At 42.3% G+C, this 22,085-nt stretch overlaps 1 protein-coding gene across 1 annotated transcript in view; it reads right to left on the bottom strand.

Annotated features, from left to right (window-relative positions):
- The window catches only part of LHFPL6 (LHFPL tetraspan subfamily member 6), a 195,500-nt gene extending 173,415 nt beyond the window's left edge, over positions 1-22,085 (bottom strand). The window contains exons 1-2 of the mRNA XM_031465931.2: positions 21,823-22,085; positions 19,748-20,321 (exon numbers count right to left, since the gene is read on the bottom strand). Coding sequence (XP_031321791.1) covers positions 19,748-20,132 — 385 coding nt within the window. The 5' untranslated portion in view covers positions 20,133-20,321; positions 21,823-22,085. The remainder of the gene's footprint in view (positions 1-19,747; positions 20,322-21,822) is intronic.

The raw sequence follows: 22,085 nt of genomic DNA, 5'->3' as shown, positions 1-22,085 counted from the left end.
GAAATAAAGAAATCCTAAGTGAGAGGTTCAAGTCCTACACTCAGGAAACAATATTATACATCATGTGCACTGCCTGTTACTCAAAAACCTCTCTTTAAAAAGCAAAAGCTTTATACCTAATTTCTGTGATTTTTAACAAGGCAAAGACACCACAATCCAATTTTCTACACCAGGTAGACTTGGCCACTCGTCTTCCGTCTGTGCATTTCTCTTCTATTTTGGCTGTCTGTCCTGTGTCTCTTCTGCTCTTCCGTCTTCCTGTCCTGTCCGTCCTCTGCTGGCTTTGATCAGTACCCTCCACGTTAAGCCCCTGCTGTTGAACAAACAGCCAAACCCTAACCTCGTGAGCTTGTGCGAAGAGCCATCGAAAAGTGGTGGGAAAGTTATGTTTCTCCTAAATCAGAGGATCAGTGGGAGACCTCAGTCAGTGGCCATGGCTTCTCATCCTCCGAGCCAGCCAGTCACGCAACCTTTGAGTCATTAGGTCATGAAGCTACAGGCAAGGGGATCAGAATTCACTGGAAAGTAATGGAAAATGTTACTGAGGTTACAGGTGAGGGACACAATCTAATGCCTGATGAAGGCATATTTCCCAGCTTATAACCACATAAAGAAAAAACAACCAGGGTTGAAACTACTTGTATTGTACTCATGCTGTTTTTACCTAACCAAAGTCACGTCTAGTGTTTTTGAAGATTCTAAAAATGTATGGTACACAATTCTAAATACAACAATAATTGAGGGTACACAATAAATTTGGCATCCATTTTTCCCTGTCAAAATAGGGCAAAATAGAGAAGAAGGACACATTCTTTTAAAACTATTCCTGTATCTATTAAGGAAAAGAAAAAAAAACAAACCCAAGTAGGAGAAACAAATTAATTCCTAGAGTAGATTAGTTTACAATTTAACTATGAGTACATATCTATAGGTCTTAGCTTTCAAAAGGAAGGAATCTTTTTAGTGTATGTTTATAAAAGAATGACTCACATGGAGTTTGTTCTAAGATTAAGAAGTACATAGAAGATCTTAATAAAATGCAATGTAAGGGGACCAATGATTATCAAATAGATACAAATATATGAATGAATATCTACATCTAAGGAAAAGCAACCACAGTCATAAATTGAAAATCTCCAGGCTTCAAGGTCAGGATTTTATAAGCCTTTGTTTTACATAATATGACTTCTTACAAAACACTGTTAAATTCACAAGATTTTAAATGACAGTGTATCTTTATCCCACTTTGTCTCACAAGACAGAATTGAAAACCTTCTTGAATCTAGTCAATCTTTTCTAATACTAATATTTATGGGTTGGCTAATATTAATCTTTTTCAAATTTTGTAAGAAATACATATAAGATATTAAAATATTACTCAGTCATAAAAAAGAATAAAATAACGCCACTTGCAGCAACATGGATGGATCAGAGATTATCATACTAAGTGAAGTAAGTCAGACAGAGAAACACAAATACCATGATATGACTTATATGTAGAATCTTAAAAGAAATGATGCAATTGAACATGTTTACAAAACAGAAACAGACTCACAGACATAGAAAACAAACTTATGATTATGAAAGGGGAAAGGGGAAAGAGACAAAATTAGGATTTTGGGATTAACAGATACACACTACAACTATAAAATAGGTAACTACTATTTATAAAACAAGGACCTACTGTATAGCACAGGAAACTACATTCAATATCTTGTAACAATCTATAATGGAAAATAATCTGAGACAGAATACACACATACACATATATAACTGAATCACTTTGCTGTACACCTGAAACTAACACAACATTGCAAATCAACTATACTTCAAAAGTCAATGCCTAAGCAAAAAAAAAATACATATAAGATATTAAAAAGGAAGCTTAAAATATTTTTCTTCTATTTCCTAATTATTCAAACCATAGGTGTTTCCAGTTCAAAACCTACGTATGGGTCCATGGCACGTTCTCTGATTATTCCAGAGAAAACTGAGGCTTGACATCTTGACAGAAGATGTGCGGATCTACCATCATTCATCTGGTCACAGCGAGGAAGAGCGCACGTTACTGTGGGAGGAGGAGCAGGCTGGGGCTCACCTGACTCAGGCCTGAATCCCAGTCTGGCCACTAGCTGGCTCCAAGATTTTGAGCTCTCTACCTCTGCCTTCTCATCTGTGAAATGGGACCAACCTTCATTTACAGAAACAAATGTCCAGCCTACGGTTAGCATATAATAGATCACGATTCCTCTTATTTAGATTATTCATCAACTTTTGTGTGTTTAATCTTGTCCTCCAGCTCCACTGCAGAGCAGGGTCCAGCATCAGCATTTAGCTGGAGGATGACATGCCGAGGCTCCCGGGGACTGAGACTGCTTCACAAGAGGCTGGAAGCGTGGGGAAAGGGTCTCAGCAGGATGTGGCTCCTTCCTGGACCAGGAAAGGAGGCAGGTCTAACGCATTTCCATTCTATTCCCTCCTCCCCGCTCTGCTCATCAAATGGAAAGATAGTCAAGACCCCACACACAGGTGACAAGAGCTCTGTTGCCCTTCCTGAGGACAGCAGAGCACAGGGCACAGAAGTGAGGGCAGAGAGGTAACATATTCATAAACCCTGATCTGTGATCAAGCTCATGCCCGCAGGACAGTCATTTCAGAAGCTGCTGATACATCTGCTTGCATTTCACACTTTAACATACAATTAACTGATGACTTTTTAAAAAATGCATTTTTTCCCATGCTACGAGCATTTCATTATCTGTATAAATGTAAAACTGCTCTAATGAAAATCCACAGATGGTCCTGGCATCTTGGTCACAACATCTTCCTCCTTTGCTACAAAATCTTTATGTCCAGGGATCAAGACGGTACAGTGGCCAGATTTATTTTTAGCTTCATTTTAATTCCAAAAGGTCTACCTTTCGGTAACAGATGATACGCTATGAAGGCAGCAACTAGACGATGAGAAGCCACAAAAGATGCTGGTGGTAGTTTAGCCTTTGGGAAGTTCAGAGCCCAGTGGTGGGGACGGCTCTGGAGTCGGCAAGAGCCTTCCTTTTGGGTCCAGGTCCCTTGGCCCCACATGCACATCTCTCCCTGTGGTTCCTTTCTCGCCTCTGGGCAGCCCGGATGGGGACTGTCGGCTGCTCCCCATCTTCAGATTTACTCAGCGGCTGAAGGATCATCTGTGCTGACAAGTCTGATTAGAACTTTCACCAATTCACTTTTAAATCTGTGGAGACCGCAGAGGGGCCAGCATTTACCTTCCACTCAGGTTTATGTACCAGGCGAGCAGCCCTGGAGGACATATCCCTTCCTTCTGCTTTATCACAATTCAATTTCTCTTGTCAACTAAACTTACCTCCGGGGATTTCTTAAATATAAAGGTTTCTCTTACCTCTTCTTGGGACTAGTGACTCTTTGGCAAATCCATTTTGAACTGGTTCTCTGGCTCCCAAACCAAAGAGGAAATAAGCTCATTTGCCACTGTTCTGATTTATAATCATTTAACCGGAGTTCATACCGACTAAATTTGGGTCAAAATGATTTACTGGTGCAACACAGCTAAGTCAGTAACATACCAGCGCTGAGGGAGAGAACGGATGGCTCAGGTTGCTAGCGTTTACTGCTTTCAATTTTACGCTAAGAAAACTGGTGCAGGCTGGCTTCAAAGATGGTAAATTAAGCATTAGTTCAAATTTGTGGTGTGACGGGCACTAGTATTAAGTACTCATTCTGGCTGTTTCATTAGGAATTGAAGAAGCAAAGCTTTCATACTATTAACTAGAAATAAAAGATATTTAATTCACAAGCCAAAGCAGGAAGGATGGGAATTTAAACCTCCGGCTCCTTTCTGCGTGAGCAGGGCCGCTTCACAGTGTACAACCTGTGCAACTGTATAGGGCCACCCTGGGTGCTGTCATCCTCTTGAGATTCTTAATTTCTGAGCATGGGGATTTTCCTTTTGCACTGGCCTTATGCCATTAGTCCTGCATGAGAGACGTGACCATTATTCATTTACAGTCCTTTCCTCCTGACTAACAGAACAGAATTCATTCAATCATTTATTTACTCAATGGCTCTTCGCTGAGCTCTGCTGTGTGATAAAAGACAGAAGAAACTCTAGTGAGACAGATATATTCATTACCCTCATGGAGTGAACAGACTAAAAGTGAAAAAAACAGTGACAATGATAACACTTAAATAAGAGAAATATTTAAGTGCTAAACTGACCTTTAAAACCTGAAAGAAAATTCCACATGGCAGTTAAAAAGGATTGTTCCTAAATTGAAGAAATACACCCCACTTGGCTGCTTCTCTCAGTCTACCAAAGCACCTGTCACTTCTCTCCTCCATGCCACACACTGGGTGACAAGGCATCGTCCCTCCAAGCAAAACCAAGGTAACTGACACTTGAGTTCACAGTTTCAGGAAGTCATTTTACAAATTTGGAAAAGTGAGCATTTTGGAAAGGAGGACAAGTTAAAGGAATGGAACTCATGCACACATACTCAAGGGTTCCACTTGTCTCAAAAGGACCAAGTCCCACCCCACCCAAGTGTCCCATTAGTGTCCCTATATGTCCCAAGAGATCATCTACCAGAGGCAGTCTGCCTGGTGGCCCTACTGGGCATCACAACATCTGCACTCACTGATGGGCTGTGGGCATCTCCCTAACAACCCCACACTGACGTCTAGATTTGCTAACATTTTGAAATGCAAATGTCCAGTAACATGGAAGCCAGAGCACCCAGCAGCTCACCAGATGGGATCCACTCTCCATCAACAGAGACTGAATGGAAGAGAAGGTTTCTGAGTCATTCATTTGCCACCTTTCAAATACACCCCCAGCAGCACGTCTCCACCCACCTCACTGACAGTTTCGCCTTTTCTTATTTCAGGAGGGAAGCAACCAAGTTAGTCTTTATCTAAAGGAAGTGGCTGCACCAGTCACTGCGGAGAGACAGGGCCAAAGCACCCGGCTCAAGACCCCCGACAAAAACGACTCAACCAACACAGAGTAGGAGCTGTGAACCTTCTCACAGTAACGTTTCCAATGGTTGACTCTGTCAGCACTGTCTGCTGGTTTGAATGTAACTGAAATGGGAACAGGGACAAGAAGACCATCTTCTGCAGCAAACTTGATCGGAAATAGTTACACTTCAGCAGAACTTCATTCTAAGCACAGGGCTATTGGCATCCAAAACTGAAAATTTCACAGCGTCTGTATTTTGCTATCAGGATCAGCAGATACAAACTACTATATATAAAATAGATAAACAACAAGGTTCTACTGTACAGCACAGGGAACTACAATCAATATCTTGTAATAACCTATAATGGAAAAGAATCTGAAAAATTATATATATATGTGTGTGTGTGTATATATGTACAACTGAATCACTATGCTGCACACTAGAAATTAACCGAACACTGTAAATCAACTATACTTCAGTTTAAGAGAAAGAGAGTACTGGACACAGGAAGTGATCTAGCCAAAAGCAGGGGGTGGTAATTAACAGTGTAACATAGAGAACACAGGCTGAGTATGTCACGAACCCCAAATTAGATTCTTGCTCATGTGAACACCTGGATTGAATATTTTCCAGAATGATTGATTTTAAGCAAATCATCTGCCCAATGAATGCAAACATTGAGAGAAGCACCGGGTATGCTGAGAGATGTCTCAGGGGGCTGGCAATATACATGAAAGATGGTGTTCCCCCCAGGCTTCCACCAGGATAAAAAAAAGTTGACAAAGTCTGAAGGAAGCTCAAGAAAGGCAGGATTCCTTCAAGCTGTGCCATCAGAGAAGACTTCCTGGAGAAGTCCACATTCACATCAGGCCTTAAAAGACCAGTCGATTTGGGTCTGGTGTGCAGGGGAAGAGGAGCAGTGTCAGTGAAGGCACAAAAGTGGGGAGTGCACAAGAAACACTGTAAAATTCAGCAAACTAGGCAACGCGGAGCCCAAGGGACGGATGCCAGTGGGTGGTAACATCAGAAATGGAGTGTGGGGCACACGGCCTACGTGCTCCTACATGGAGCAACAGAGGAATATAGAGCACGAAGGGCCATGATCACAGCCAAGGTTACTCCGGAGGCACCAGGAGGATGGACAGGAGGGGGCAGGTGTGCAGGGCAGGAGCCCAGGCAAGAGACAGTCATCGGCCACCTAGCACGGGTCCTCTGAGCCACCTGAAGTACTTGTGATAGGCACCGTGATGCTGAACGAAGACACAACTTAATGCCTTTTAAATTAATGGCTTTTTCATAATTAATAGCTTTTTAAATGGTCACTCGGAGATCATGACTGTTGTAGTAACATGTTTCAATCACACACAGTTACAATGACATTAACTTTCTCATGGTTTATTCAAGACAATACAATTTCTCACCATTCTACAGGATTCAGCCTCTGATAACAAAGTAAATGACTGTTTTACAGCATGTGCTTCTGCCCCGTCTGTATCCTCAATTTCAAACTCCATTTTCTCTTTCTCTCCTAATGTACTTGGTGCAGTTTTTAAAGAATTATAGGCAAGCATCAAAGATATTTTCTTTTTATTTTGCTCAATTCCTCCAAGAACCAGAAATGAAAGTTGCAAAGCCCCTAAATTGAGCTTTAATCTTAAAGAACATCACTTCAGCACACACCTGCAAATATCCCTGGCAAGCCTCATTTTGTGAAGATAAAATAACAATCTAGCTGTATAACACAATACTGAAGCTGGCTGCTGGGAGAATACTGATGGCATCTTTCTGAGGGTGAGTCTAGTGACCAAAGCCATGAATTTATAAACTCCTTGAGGTCACAACCCTGTATTATATTTACTTCTTTTGTTTCCCATAGCGTCTATCACAGTTCCAAAAACAAATCTGCAGCAGGATTTTAGGATTAAATGAGAAAACCTATACAAAAGTGTTTTGTATATTATAAAATGACATATTAACAGTAGCTGACATTCGTTGACTCGGAACTCTAAAGAACTAATTCTACTTTCAATTGGTCTCTGTGGTTATTCAAGAGGGATTAAAAAAAGAAGACAGGTAGCAATCAGGCTATAAATATGTTGGGGTGTATCAGAGGAGAAATGGAGAGTTAAAGGAAGAAACCTCACAGAACCTAAGGATAATCTAAAAAAATTACCAGCGTTATGGAGAAAACCCACAATATTGGAGCATGACTAACACAAACAAACAAATAAAAAAACACTTGTCCAGATGTTGAGAGTCTCTAAACAGATTGCACCTCAAATTATGATGTATGGGGGTCAAATACAGCTAGGAACAAGGTGTGATTACTGGGTCCTGAGTAATAAGTCACGTGCAGATTCGAATACCACCAGTACAAAAATTAGTTTGGGAAACGCAGTATTGTGCAAAAGCAAACTAAAAGCAGGCTAAAGTAAACCAGAGTTCTTTCTTTCAGTTCTTTATAGTTCTTTCTTGGTCTGCTTCTACTCTTTACATTAGCCTCATATCTAGAATGCTGCCTCGCACAGAGCAGGATTCAATGAATGTGTAATGAATGAAGCTTATTCACTTTTTAAGTTAAAGTTAAGTGTAAAATCTTAAGTCAAATGAAGTACTGGTAACAATCACATTTACTGGGAAGCTACCTTTCCAGGTCTGATATTACATGATTTCCGTATGTTTAAACTTCACAAAAACCCGGTGAGTTAGTATTACGATTAGTTACCAGGTGAAGGATCTGAGACTGAGTCAGTTGCCTGCCCAGGTCCACGAAGCTCACGAGTGGCAGAATGCAACCCTGCCTGTACAGATCCTGTGTTCGCTTCCTTCACACAACAACACATGGCCATAGAAGAATGTAAACACAAGAACAGAAGGCAGTGCTTGAGGGTTTGCTAATACCAAAAAAAAAAAAAAAAAAAGTACTAACATCTCACTTTACTTACAGTCTCACAGAAGCAGTTTCTTCTGCGATCTGACTGCATGCAAAATTCTGAAGCATCCCATGTGGGAAAAACTGTTGTTATTCTAATCTTAGGCTGTAAGGAACGCTGCAAAAACAATCTGCCACACTTTACCAGCCTAAGACGCTAAATAGGGAAAGTATAAAAGAAATGAAAACATTTCCCTCCTCCAGTATTTTCCACCATCTTAAAATCTCATCAGATTCAGATTTCCAGATCTGCCCTAACTGGGCCGCAGGATGATTACGGGAAAACCACACCACACAAAGCATGATTGTCCAAAATTACCCTGAAGTCAAATGGACGGAAAATGGGGCCACGCAGAGAAGAGCTCAGTGCTGTGTAATTTCATGAAACCTACCAGGCACCGAGGGCACTGGCAGCCAAACTGAATTTTAAATGGTGCTGACCAGGAGGGTATAATCAAGACGGCCAGCAGTGGGTGGATGAGACGAATGAACCAACGGACTTTCTTCCACCAGGCGATCAAAATAGAACGCCGCCTTTATGCATAAGACCAAAATTTTTCTTTAAGTTAAAATATTCATCCTTCACACCTCTGCTTTTTCACTAAGTAGCCATTTCTAGGCTCTTCCTTCCTCAAGGAATAACAAAAGGACATTTCGTGTTTCATGACTTTCAATGCAATTGACCCATGGCACGTGAACAATAACCATTGATAATATTAACTCACAGGTAATAACCATGGGACAACTAGTTTCTTTTCTTTCTCTACCTTATGACATAGCTGTCACATGACTAACACATCCTATGACAGGAATCTCTTAGGTCTTCGGACTAAAAGATTCATTTACCACAAGTAACCAACAGCAATGCTCAATTATAAACCCATTGAAAATACTTTCAGTTATTTCTTTATAAGTAAAATAAAGGTATAACCGAAAACATCAAATGTTTTTTATGAAAATCAGATGTATAAAAATTACTCTTATATCTGCTTAAGTTTATGTACTTACACACTCACTATTTCCCACACTTTCAGGAAGAGAAAAGGGAAATGTCTGCTTGTGAGATGCCAGTGAGGTTTAATGATGCTGACCGTTACTAGATGACAGGTGTCATCAAAAACGCTCCTCTTAAAGCCTCCGGGTGTGCTGAGCAGTCAGTAACCGTCCTGCACACCCAGGTGGATGTGAAACAATTCTAAAACCAGAGGTAGCCACACTGCCGTGCTGTACAGTCAGTCACATCTACATACTGTCACAACAATAATATTCATGACTTGTTAAAATGTTCTGTTCTGTGAGTCAAAACAGAGCTGCTAGGGTTTAAGACATGTTTTCTTGTTTGTTTTCTAATTGTCTGAGGGACAGGGGGAAAAAAGAGAGAAAATGTCTGGTTTTCTGTATACACAGAAATATAAAGTTACTGAGCTATTCATTCATTCACTCATTTATTCATCTGAAAATGAGAGCAGCTAACCCCATTTGCCTCCGCCTCAGGATCGTCTTCGAAATCTTTTTCTCTTTATTCCCACAGCTTTGGTGAGGTTCTCACCATCTCTGGCTGAGCCTGCTATAACAAGCCTCTTGCTGCCTTTCCTGGTTTTGTTATTCCCCAAATCAGTCTTTACTCCTCACTGCTACCAGATTATATAGTTTCTAAGTCAATTTTACCCAGAGCCACTCAAACACTTCCAGTTAGTTAAGTGTAGAATTCTAACCACGGAATATGAACAGGGACCTTCAGACCTGATCCTTTTGTCACAGTACCCCCAGTTCACACCTTATGTATGTTGCCATTCCCTGAATTCCCACTGGATCTTTTTACAACTTGGCTTTGAGAATTGGACGTTCCCTTTGCTCGAAATCCCAGGGAGCCGTCTGCTCATCCTTCAGACCCAGCTCAGCTAGCACCTCTGCCCCAGTGCCTTTGCAGACCCCACCAGACACAAGGTCCCTCCCTCTTCTGTGCTCCTACGGCATTTAGTTCACACTTCAGTGGACCCTGGGCATGCCTGAACATCTGAGATTTTTGTCTATTCACCAAAACCCCCAAGAGTTCACAGTATGACATAATCTGCCACTTGGCTCAGGTAGGAATTTGAATGATGTATTATTGTATTTTAGCCAAGGTCCAGAAAGTGGAAGCCATCCTAAGTATCCCAAACACAGAGAATTTAATATAATACAGGAAACTGGTTACACAGGTGACGGAAGAGCTAAAAAGCCAGACAGGAGTTAAAGAGGTGACCCGGAAACTGGCATCAGCAGAAAACTGCTACCATCCATTAGCATGGAGTGATGCTGGGAGAAGATGTATTACCAATGGCGAGGAGAACTGGACTGTCTACTAGGGGAGGATCAGGACGGCAGCTCCTGATGGGAGCTGGGACCATGAAGGGCAGGGCTTTCCAGGAAAAGAGACAACAGCTGCCGAAGATTCTGCCCAGGAGGAGCTAGAGGGGGAGAAATACCCTGGTTTCTCCCTGCCTCCATCTTCCAAATGTGCCTCCTATTGGCTGAATGTACCCAGATGCCAGGTGTCAAGGCTTCTGGGAAATGTAGTCCCCTGCGATGCACAGCCAAGCAGGAGAAGGGCAGAAGGGAAGATGACTGGCACCCTGCGTGGGGCTGGCGAGCACCTCACTTGACAGCTGGATCAGCCTCACCGTATGCATCAGAGTGTATGCATCGTGAGTCCTTCGGGTTGTAACTGCACTTTACATGTTGGTTTCCTCCGTGAGACTGTGAGCTCCTCTACAGCAGAGATCTTATCTCAATTTGTATTCCAACACTGAGCACCGTATTTGACACACAGCAGGCACTAAAAAATACTGCTAAATGCCCCTAAACACTAATTCCCCGGATTTACTACATATTTCAACTCAGCATTTCCTGAAGTTTGTTCTGCTGGCCATTCATTCAAGGAGATGTTATTGCATATTACAGATAAGTAGGATTCCGCCAGTCTCAGATAAGTTTGTGAAACACAACGTTAAAGTTAAGCTGGTTTCTTAGTCCATTCTAGCTGAAGTAGCAAAATATCACTGATTGGGCGGCTTAGAAACAACAGAAATGTATTTCTCCTTCTTCTGGAGGCTGGAGTCCAAGATCAGGTTGGCCATATGTTGGCTGGGAGCTCTCTTCCTGTATCCTCACATAGCAGAAGGAGCAAGGACCCTCTCTCCAACTTCTTTTATAAGAGCATTAATCTCATGCATGACAGCTCCACCCTCATGACCCAATCATCTCCCAAAAGCCTCACCTCCCAATACCATCACACAGGGCATGAGGATTTCAACAAATGAATTTGGGTGGATGAGGGTGGCAGGAGGGAGGAGGGACACCAACATTCAGACCAGGGCAGCTTATTTCTTTACTGCAGAAGATAAATAAAGCTCATTCAGAGCTTTCAAAATGTACTTGAAGAGAGAGGTAGTATTATGCAGCCTCATTTCGACCTGTAAGACTACAAAAACTTCTTTTCAAGTTTGGCTCAAGGGTAGAGCGTGTGCTTAGTATGCACAAGGTCCTGGGTTCAATCTCCAGTACCTCCATTAAATAAATAAACCTAATTACCTCCCCCTCTCCCCACAAAAGACTAACATTATGCTGGGACATCAGTTAAGGAGACATTGCTTCTGATATCTTCACATTTCTAGCATTATTTTCTTTCTTCTTTGCAATATTCCCATGAGGTATAGAAGAACAAGGTCACATCTTACAGATAAAAATGTTGCTAATAAATAATTAAAACTAACTAATATATCATGTATTAATTGAATACATAAGATATCATTTACTACGCTAGCCACTGTACGGCTAGAAGGAAAATATTAACCTTATTCTTGCTCTATTGGAAGAGATAAGACATAGAGGAAAAAGAGAACCATAAAATGAAAATGCCTTTTTATCCAACAATATTTTTATACACGTTTTAGGGCATCATGGTATCTGGTGTTGCCCGATTACAGAAACTATGAGACACATGGAAGGTTAAAGTATTTACTGAAGTTATAAGCAGATCAGTTCTGGAGCTTATGTTATAATTTGAGCTTCATGAATTCTAAGAGAAAATCACTAACTGGTATGATGTCTATCATATAAAGAAAAGAAAGGATACGTAGATCGCTCAGTGATGAATTCAGCACTATCATCAGTGCACCAGCACTGGGACAACACTGAATCCAACCTCACGATCTTCTGAAAGTAACTATTCAAAAGTCCCCAGGACATCACTAGACTCCTTTAGAGTGATGTAGCTAGAACTCTCTTTGTTTCATTCATAGTATTTTTATTGATCAAGATTGACAGGGTAGAACATCATTCTTCATTTCTAGAGAGAGACACAGGTCCTTGGCTTTGTTATTTAAGAAGTATGTCCTCTCAAGTTAACATTATCATCAGCCTTAACAAAGGATTATTACAAGGGCTTCTAACAATGGAGAATTTACACTGGGGAACTTACACCAGGCACCTTGGCCAGCACGCAACAATGAAAGATAAAATTCTTCTGTTAAATAATCTCTGAAAGGCAGTGTGTTTGCTTTGGTTGGATGTTATGGCACGCTCCCCTAGTGGCCTCTCTACTACATATTACATTATTAACATTAAGCTATCATGTATTTTTTGAGAATTGGCAAAAAAAAAGTTTCTGTATCGTACAACCACCCGTGTTCTGTCATACTACAAGCATAAACTGGGGACCAAAGAAACAATAAAAATGTGCACTCATGTTAAGAGACTTGCTATCCATGATGGTCAGAAATTCTGAATTCTACAAATAATACAAGGTGGAATTTCAAGTTAACATTTCAATACTATGGAGATAGCATTCACAGCTCACCCAGTAACTAACGGGATGACTTTGGGTGTCACTCTCTAAAATTCAGTGTTCTCAGTTGTTAAAAGGAAAAAAAAGAATAAATTACCTGCCACAGATCACGAGTCCCCAGGGAGCTGGGCTCAAATTAGTTAGGAAAACACTTATTATTATACCTTCCACATCCCCCCAGGAGATTGGTATAAGTATTAACGTACTAAAGGCTCTGTGAAATTCTGCTGTAATGAAATCTGTTCACTTTCCATAACCAAGTGTCTCTCAAGCCCACTGGTTCCCAAAATGATTTTGCTTTTTCCTGTTAACACTTATTGGTACATTCGGAAATCAGTGTTCCTCGGAACACACTTGAGGGTGATGCCACAAGGAAACAAAAAGATGAATTTTAATGACATCCAAGAATAAAAGCTTTGAGCTGAATGCTGTTATCCTTTCTGATTATAAGCAACACATACAATAAGACACCCTGCCAAGCTGGAGGGAGCTGGAGGGTTCAAGTACAGAGAATGTAACAATGATGACTCTGTGTGGAGCGCCGACTGTATGCATCTTGTGACACTACCTATGTAGAATGCTGTAAAGTTCTTTTCAGTGTGTGTTTTAAGTTTTTCTTTTAGAAGTGGTTATGCATTCACCTTCCTCAGTTGGTTTTCCTTATAACTGAAAACATGTTTTTTTACAAGGCAACTACACAACCTGCAATCTCTGTGTTTAGGGACGCTAACTAGTCCATACCGACCCTGGCCTGGGAAGTATCCGGCTCTGCCTGCATTAGCCGGTGGCAAGAAAGGGAAGTAAGTTAAACACCAAATGACTCTCTTAGGAAGACTCTACTCCACATAAAGTAAATGAGGATTTGGACTATAAAAAAAAATCTAAATAATTCTAGGAAAAAAGTCTTTCAGGGCTGCTAATATGATACGCCCAAATGCAATGGATAAGTCCTTACTCTGTCATTTTTAAGAACTATTATCATTGTTATTTTTTACTTCAGAGACACAATTTTGGGAAGTCAAAACTAGTAACTCAAAATAAGAAAAAACTAAGTATACTTGGCAGAAAAGAAAGGAGGGATCTGAGCACACCCTAACTGCACAGGATTGCAGGGTGACCGGCGCAAAACACAGCACTTGGCCGTGAGAGCAGGTCTGTAATTTGCAACTGCAGTCACAAATAGAAGTCGAGTCTTCATCTAAGCAAAGCGTGGAAAAGATTTGGCTCTTCTGCTGTCTAAGTGTATACACAGGCTTGGCTGACCCCAGTTAACACCCAAGGTCAGCAATGTAACATAAAGGAAAGCCCAGTTACAAACTGCTCTGTTCTCACACTAATTCTGATATTTTCTGCCTGAATCATATTATCCCCAAAATAAATGACTATGGATGGGAAGAGACTGATAATCCATACTTAGCTTTACAGTTGATCTAAGTCTGTGCTCCCACACCAGCAACGTAGAAGGTTTTAAGGGAATGAAATTGGTTCATGTTTCTTAAAATGTGGTCCGTGGACCATGTGTGTCCAGAACCCCTAGAGTTTGTTACAAGAGTTTCGCCTGGGCCCCACCCAGACCTACCGAATCAGACTCTCTGGGGCAGGGCATTGGACTCTCCAGTGGAGCTTTCAGGGGATTTTAGGCACACTCAGGAACTAAAAGAATATTGCATTGAATTCTGGTGTTCATTATTGATATGGAGAATCTGGAAGCTTCATAGGAAAGTCTGAAAACAATGAAAAACTGTCCAAGTTAAGGCTTCATAAACAAGTTCCTCTGGGAGAAATCAAAAGCATGTGGGAAAAAAAAAAAACTGGTGACAATGAGTATTTGAAACTATAATTTTAAAACATAATCAGATACAAACATATAAAATTTGGTGTTTTAGATTTTATGAAAGATCAGTGAACTCATCGACTTCCCTTCCTTTAGCAAATCCAGGGCCCGGAGCAGATGCGATGTGTGGTGTTCCTTTGGGTTGTCCACACAGCATCTCCCTCTCACTCCTTCCTGGCAGCCAGAGCCCCACTCACACCCTTGCACCGTTTAAGTCTCCATCTCAAGCTCACTCCTCTTTTGTGTCAATGTGCCTGGGACGTCCGAGTGTGATGGAAGACGGGGACTGTGGTCCTAGAAAGTACTGTTTTTCTGCAAGACTGAGTCATCTTCTTCCCTAGAGATGCTTAAGACCAGGTGACCTTCTCCTTCGTCAAAGCTGGTTTATATCACCCTGACTAGCAGCAGAAGCTCAGACTGGCTGGTTCCTGAGTGTCCTCCTGGCTTAATCATTCTACTTTTCCAAGACACACATGGCTTTACAGAGTTGGGGCCAAGGGTTGTCCTAGCCCACCTCTGTGGTCTGCAGTATGGTCTTCATGTCTTTCAATCAGCAATCGCCTACTGAAAATCCACTGCAGAAGAACTACAGAGGCGGTATTAAGGCCTTAATGTTGATTTATCCATCTATCAAAACTTCTTTCTGGTATTGGGCACTGATAGAAAAGAATATAATATATAAGGCCTTAATGTTGAGTTATCCATCTATCAAAACTTCTTTCTGGTATTGGGCACTGATAAAAAAGAATATAATATATCACATGATGTATATATGATCATTGTGTTGTGTATGTAATATGTATGAAGAGAGAGAACTCCAGGAAAACGATTTTCTGTGACAAGAACTCGGATAGATGGATGTGCTCAGTCAATACCAGACTACAGAGGTGGGGTCTTTCTACTTCTGTCCAGTTAGAGAGGGGTACATCAGGTCATGATAAAATGAAACATCAACTAAATTCTGAAAGCAAACCAACTATCAGAAGTCATTTTCAAAAATACAAAATGACTTAGAACAGGGTCCTCCAGGTGGCGATCTCAGCACGAGAAGCATCTGGGAACTCGTTGGAAACGCACATCACCAGCCCTCGACCCCACCCCACCAAGCCTGCTAATCAGTCATTCCTAGGTGGGCTCCAAAAACGTGGGTTTGAAAAAGTCCTGTGGGGGACTCCGCTGCATGCTGAAGTTTGAGAACCACTGGCTGAGAACTCCAGCCCACTCGCCTGGACCTTCTGTCCCAGGTTAGCGGCGCTAAAGGAAACAGGAGCGGTTTGTCATCTAGAAGATGACATCTAGAGATGAGCAAAAAGAGCTCTGCCTGCTCCCCAGCCGGCCCAGGAAATGCCTAGATTCCTTGAAATTAGAGCAACTTCTTTCGGTTAAGACACTGTCACTAAAAAGCCACTCTGCCCATTAATATGCCAACACTTACCATTTGTCTTACTCTTCAGTCATCAAGTCTGTCACTTGACAGAGAGCCTGGATGTGGAGGACACCATGTGACACATCCCATGTCAGGTCAGGTTTAAAGTGGAGCAAGGGGAGAAGTCCTAAGCCCTCATCCTAAAGAGGTGAAAGACAGGCCCGGGCAGAGCCCTAAGGGAGGGGAGTTGGGGAAGGCAGTGATGCTTTCAGAGAAAGGGATGCTCCAAGAAACACTGTCGTTGTTACTGTCTTGAGCAGCACTTCACCATCAATTAGCTGAGGAGATTATCTCCCCTGGCTTCTTAGAGCAGAACAGTGTCTAAACTGGAAAGGTCATTGTTTGCTGCTAATTAGCATTCTTCACCCATTTGATACATATTTGTGACTCACATCCAAACTAAGTGTGGAATAATACAAATTTGGGACACTTTTCCGTGTCCCCCCTTTAAAGCATCAGCCAGTTCCTACGATGAAATCTGCAAATTCAGGTCCTGACATGTGCAAGTGCCAGTGGGCAGAACTTAAGAGAGACGTAATACGTCTTCACGACATTCTTACATGCTTTCTTTACAGGGCATGTAAATGAGATGTTTTACTAACACATCCATCGAAAGTTGGGTATCAAGTTTTAAAAACTCTGTTAAAGTACTTAACCATTTGAAAGCACATAATTTTATGTCCAACAAACAAAAACAGCATTAAAACCTCTATTTTCTCATAGCACCATTACCCAGCTCTGCATGTTAACATTTTTATTACACATTATATTTCTCAAAGGCTTTCTACACGCCTTTTAAAAATTCAATTGACGGTAAAACTCAATCCAGACTGGTTTTTAAAAATTATGACAAAGACATGACTTAAAATATAAGCTGGAGATGGTGGCAATTAAAGTTGATGTACAAGTTACCACAAGAAAGGCAGAAGTCACTGATTCCTTGAAGTATGTCTTTTATGGGTAGTAAACGTCCATGGACAACAGTTCCACTTCGTGTTCTTTCTATTGACAGGTGACACGTTAACCTCTAACCAACAATAGCAAGGCAGTTCAAAATTAAGGCTGACACTTCGTCCTTTCACCGGTTCCAAAGTACTGCAGGGGTTTTACTGCCTGACGTTATACCATATGTGCAAACTCCAGACACAGCAGGCAGGGTTAAGCAGGATGCCTCCAGCCTCTGCCATTCCCCTGCTTCCTGTTGTTTTTGGAGCAATCCTAACTTTAGCTAAACATAACCTTTCTGGGTGAATCATTTTTAGTAGGAGAATCCGCCTTACGGCAGAGCACCCTGCACTTCGGCTACATTTCTGAAGCATTGCCATCTATGGAATTCACACAACTCAGTGCTTTGGTGTTTTGCAGTCTTTAAGAAACCCACCCATTGCAAGAAAACTTTCATAAAATAAAACTATTTCACACTGAAGATTTTATGAATGAAAAGCTGAATAATTATGAAATGAACAACAGGAGGAATTCTTTTTGAAGTTGCTTTGAAGTTTTTTTTTTTTTTTCCATGAGTTAGTCTTTCACTAAATGGTAGTGACCAACGGACCAATGGTAGATTTTCCAAAACCTTTCCAGTAAGTCAAGTCATCTTTTAATTCTAAACTTACTACTCACTCGGGTAATGGGATATATTTACTTACTTGTGCCCTCAAAAGGTTTGAATCAGAAAAAACCTCTTAGGTTTTACACTCAAAACTTTTTTTCAAAATTATTTTTTGCTAGATATGAGAAATATATTTGAGAAATGGGAGAACACCAAGTTCTAGAATAAACTATATTCTTAGCTCAAAGTCAATAAATCTTACCAAGCCAGAGTTCATGAAAAGCATATACAAAGAAAAAGAACCAGTCCTTTTAAAAGTATACGTAACTTCCCCAATGGTCTTTCCCCTCGAGTTTTCTGTAGGACATCTATTTCTATATAATTTCCCCAAATCTATACATAGCTTAGAGAGGGAAACATAAATCTCACGAGTCTTGGATTCACTTCCTGTTGCCTTCCTTCATTACACATTTAAAGGTAATCAGTAAAAACTGATTTCTTTTTATAAGCACTTCCCTGTTCTGCCAGAAATAATAGTAGTCCCTGCCTGAAAATGAAGAAAAACAATGGAAAGTAATATTTACCGTAAGAGGAGAAAAAGAAACGGCCTAAGCATTTTTCTGGAGCCAAGTAAAACACAAACAGCAAATCAAGTTTATTCTTAAAGAAAAAAAAGTTAAATACTCCTGGCATTAGTCCTATTCTTCAAATCTGTGGCATCAACAAGTTTTCCAAGCCTGGGTTTATATTGCAACTCTCTACAAAAGCTCATTATGTTTCCTAATAGTTTTACTCTATATCTGTATGAATATATATATCACACACAAGACTTTTGCCCAACGTTGAACAGTGAAGCAGGAAAGACAGTTAAGTCCCCCAAATTGCCTCCTAGGGCAGACTGAGACGCAAAACCACAGGGGAACAGGAAAAAAAAAAAAAAAAGAGGACACAGTTCCATCTGGTAAGGCAATCAAGAACGGCAAACAACGGTATCTCTTATTTCAAAACACAAAACTTTTTGCCACTGGCATTTTTCACACAAGAATTCTCTTACTTAAAACGTTACTTGAAAGCTTTATATTAAATCATCTGAAATAACCTCTTGGGGCTTCTCCAACCTGTAGACTCTATCTCAGAACTCTCCATTTTTAATGTTTTTTCTTCTTTTGGATGTTTCACAAAAGAGTGTAAGAAAACACCAAATGAAAGGGCAACAGACTTTTACTTTGTAATGAAGTTACAGATATATTTTATACGTTTTCCTGGCTTCCTATTCCCCTGCATCCTATACTATCTACAGAGGTTGTCATATTTCACCAAGGCGGATTATAAATCAGACAAGTTCAGCCCATCAGGTTGAAAAATGGAGGTGAAAGGCGCAGCGGAAAATATATAAAGTATAATTAAAACCACATGACCAGAGATACTGAAGCAATACTTGTTGGAAGAAACCCAAGTAAAAATCAAACCTTTTCTGGTGTTAGTGAGACTATCCAGTCCTTTTGGGAGAAGCACACATCATTTACTAAATATTCTTTTTTTTTTTTCCTTTGCAGCAAAGTACCCAGGAAAGTTAAATCCTAACAAGGTAATTAAGCCTATCTGTGGCATTGTGAAATCCACGGTCGTTAATGTAAAACTGATACCTCATTTAAAACAGTAATCATTTATTTAGAAATATAGTTTAAGATTGGGCAAGGCTTAATTTTACATCCACCAAAGAGTATTAAAAGCTTACGATGACAATGTTGAATCAAAACCCTTTTCTCCTTTCCTATGACGTTTTCATCTCTAAAAACCTGAGGATTCCAGAAAGGCACAGATAACGTAATTGTTGCTGAAGCAACTACAACGAGGAGTAAACTGAAAGACTAAGAAGATAAAATCCAAACTATCTCCTCTGCTACATCGTAAACAACCTGGATGTTACTGCCTGACAGAGGCGGTAGCAAGCAGGCCAATGAGGTAGCACATGTTCAAGGATGTACAGAAAATAAGAGCTCTTAAGGTTGTAAAGCAATTCCGGTAAAAAAAAAAAATAAATAAATCTTTGGCTATCTGTCACCAAAGCCATTCCACGTCTAGGTCTCCTGAGGATTCCAGTGTCAGTTTCAATAATCTCAGCGGACAACTGGAACATAATTTTCGATATTGCTTTGGGATTCCAGTAAACAAATGAAGTTGAACAAAGTCACTTACCCCCCAGAAACTGAATTCCTCCGGCCACTCTTCCCACTGTCCGGGAGATGAGCTCCGACACACAGCAACCCATGAGGGCAGTGAGCGCCACCAGGAGGAGGAGGCCACAGCCCAAGCCCGTCACAATGGTACAGATCCTCCACTCTGCACTGGGGATGCCCTGGAAGGAGGCATAGCGCCCACATTCCTCCACCATCACCATCATCTGCCGACTCTCATCGTGCACAGGATACGAGCACCTCCGGAAAGTACCGAAGGACACAGGCTTGCCCAGCTGTGAGCCCCAGAGCCAGTAAGGCATGAAGAACCCCACGCAGGAGGTGGCAGCACAAAAAAATGACAGCAGAGCCCAGATGACCCCGGTACAAGTCAGACTGGATGCCATCTTCCACCAGATAGGGCCAGGAGGACCCAAAGGAACTGTTCAGGGTCTGCAGGAGTGAGTGAAGGTGTGAAACCACCGGGACCGAGCAGTAATCCAAAGTTCTGTGATGGGAGAGTGCCTATTAAATGAATGGATCTTCAGTCTTCCTGGGCATCAACTTCCCATCCTCCACAGTAAGGGTGATGGTCCCTGGTAAAACCATAAGAAAGAGTAAGAGGTAAGCATTTTTAGATTAGCAATAACACCGATTCAGTTGGTCTACAACTCTGTATTAATAAACATTCAAAACTGCCTCAGTACTTCAAAAGTGAAAAGAATGTAAGCTGAATTTTGCCAGACTAGTGCAAAGCTTTTCATGCTGTTATCTCCTATAAATGCTCCCAAATGAACTCGGACATCTATTTACTCAAAGAAATGCATGACTTCTACTTGCCAAGCCAGTGAATTCATTTCATACACTCACATTAAAAGTAATGTAGCATTTTTACTGGTACTAAACATAATTCCAAATATTATAATAAAATGAGCCATACCGTGGTTTGTTTAGTTGGCCTGCAAGTTCATGCTCATAATTTGCAGCAACTTTTCTATGTTCCTCTACGTGCATTGTCTCTACATGAGCCCGAACAAAATAATTAGGATAATTTTCGCAATTACAGACTGTCGAGGCACACAGAATGGATGGGACCATTAGGCATCCCCAGCTGTCATTCAGCGACATTTGTCAACTCCTTCAGTCTTAACTATCTTCTCCTAGTGTCAACGAAAGATTTTCAAATCTGCAATTTTCATTCATTGGTTCCAATTAAATTACTGAAACCACCTCTCCTGCTGAATGAGTATCAGTCAGTGTCTAACCTGAAAAATAATCCATGCTTTCCAGGACGCTACCTCGAACCACAGTCATTCAAGCGGCTCCACGTGCATGCAGTTCCATCCCTCTCTCCCTTTCAAAAAGAGTTCCAGAACCACTTCCCACACTTTCCACAAAGAAATGAATACAGAAGCCCAGAGCTCACGCACCGCACAACTCCAATAGCGGCGCTCTTACCTCCAGCTTTCAGGGCCCACAGCAAGCGCCCCCCGCCACCCCGCGCGCCCCACCTCTCTCCTTTCCCGACCCTCGCCCCTCCTGTTTCCTTTCCACCCACCGCCCCACTTCCACTCCGGCGTGTCACTCCAGGGGAGACTCGGCTTTTTTTTTTTTTTTTTAACTCTTGTCAACTGCGGTCAGCATCAGCATTAGCGGCTGAAGTCGGTCTGTCTGGGCCCTGAGGCAGGGGAAGCGAGTGGGAGGTGGCAGTGGTGGGGGGACGAGGGCCCTCATCTCGAGCTGAGGGAAGGCGTCCTGGGGCACGAACATGACAAGTCCGTGGCCAGCCCCCTACAGTGGCCTTACCAACCCACCCCCACCCGACCCCGAAGACACACAATGAGCCCAAAACCCCCAACGGGGGAGAGGGGCTTTCTCCAGCCGGCCCCGCGAGGAGGGAGGGGATGAGGATGGGAAGGCAGCACCCCCCGGAGGCAGACGCCAGCAGCAGACGCGGCGGGCAGGGAGAGCCCGCCGGCGGCCAAGCTCAGGAAGTCTGGAGCCCTGGAGCAGCCCAACTCCGGCGTCCGGGGACTAGGGGTCGCGGAGAGAAAGGAGCGGAGCCCAGGTCCGCGGGCAGCCGCGCGCTGGACTCACATGGCTGGCGGGCGGCGGCCGCCTTCCCTCCCCGGGCCGGGGCGCACACACAACTTGCTGTCTTCCCCGGGCGGCGCATCCACGGCACGGAACACCGTCCTTCCCCCTTCGTCGCTGTCCCTACCCGCCGCGGAGCCCCGGGCCCGACTCGGGAGGGAGAGCCAGGGAGGGCAGGAGGCGGAGGGTCTCCGGAAGGGCGCGCGGCGCCGCCGCCCGTGCAGCCCCCGCTCCCCGCGGGTCTCCGGCGGCGGCTCGGGCGGAGC

This window comes from Camelus dromedarius, chromosome 13 (genome assembly GCF_036321535.1).
Source record: "Camelus dromedarius isolate mCamDro1 chromosome 13, mCamDro1.pat, whole genome shotgun sequence".
Lineage (NCBI taxonomy): Eukaryota > Metazoa > Chordata > Mammalia > Artiodactyla > Camelidae > Camelus > Camelus dromedarius.
The sequence above is the reverse complement of the archived record's forward strand: the minus strand, read 5'-3'. Positions and strand labels throughout refer to the sequence as shown.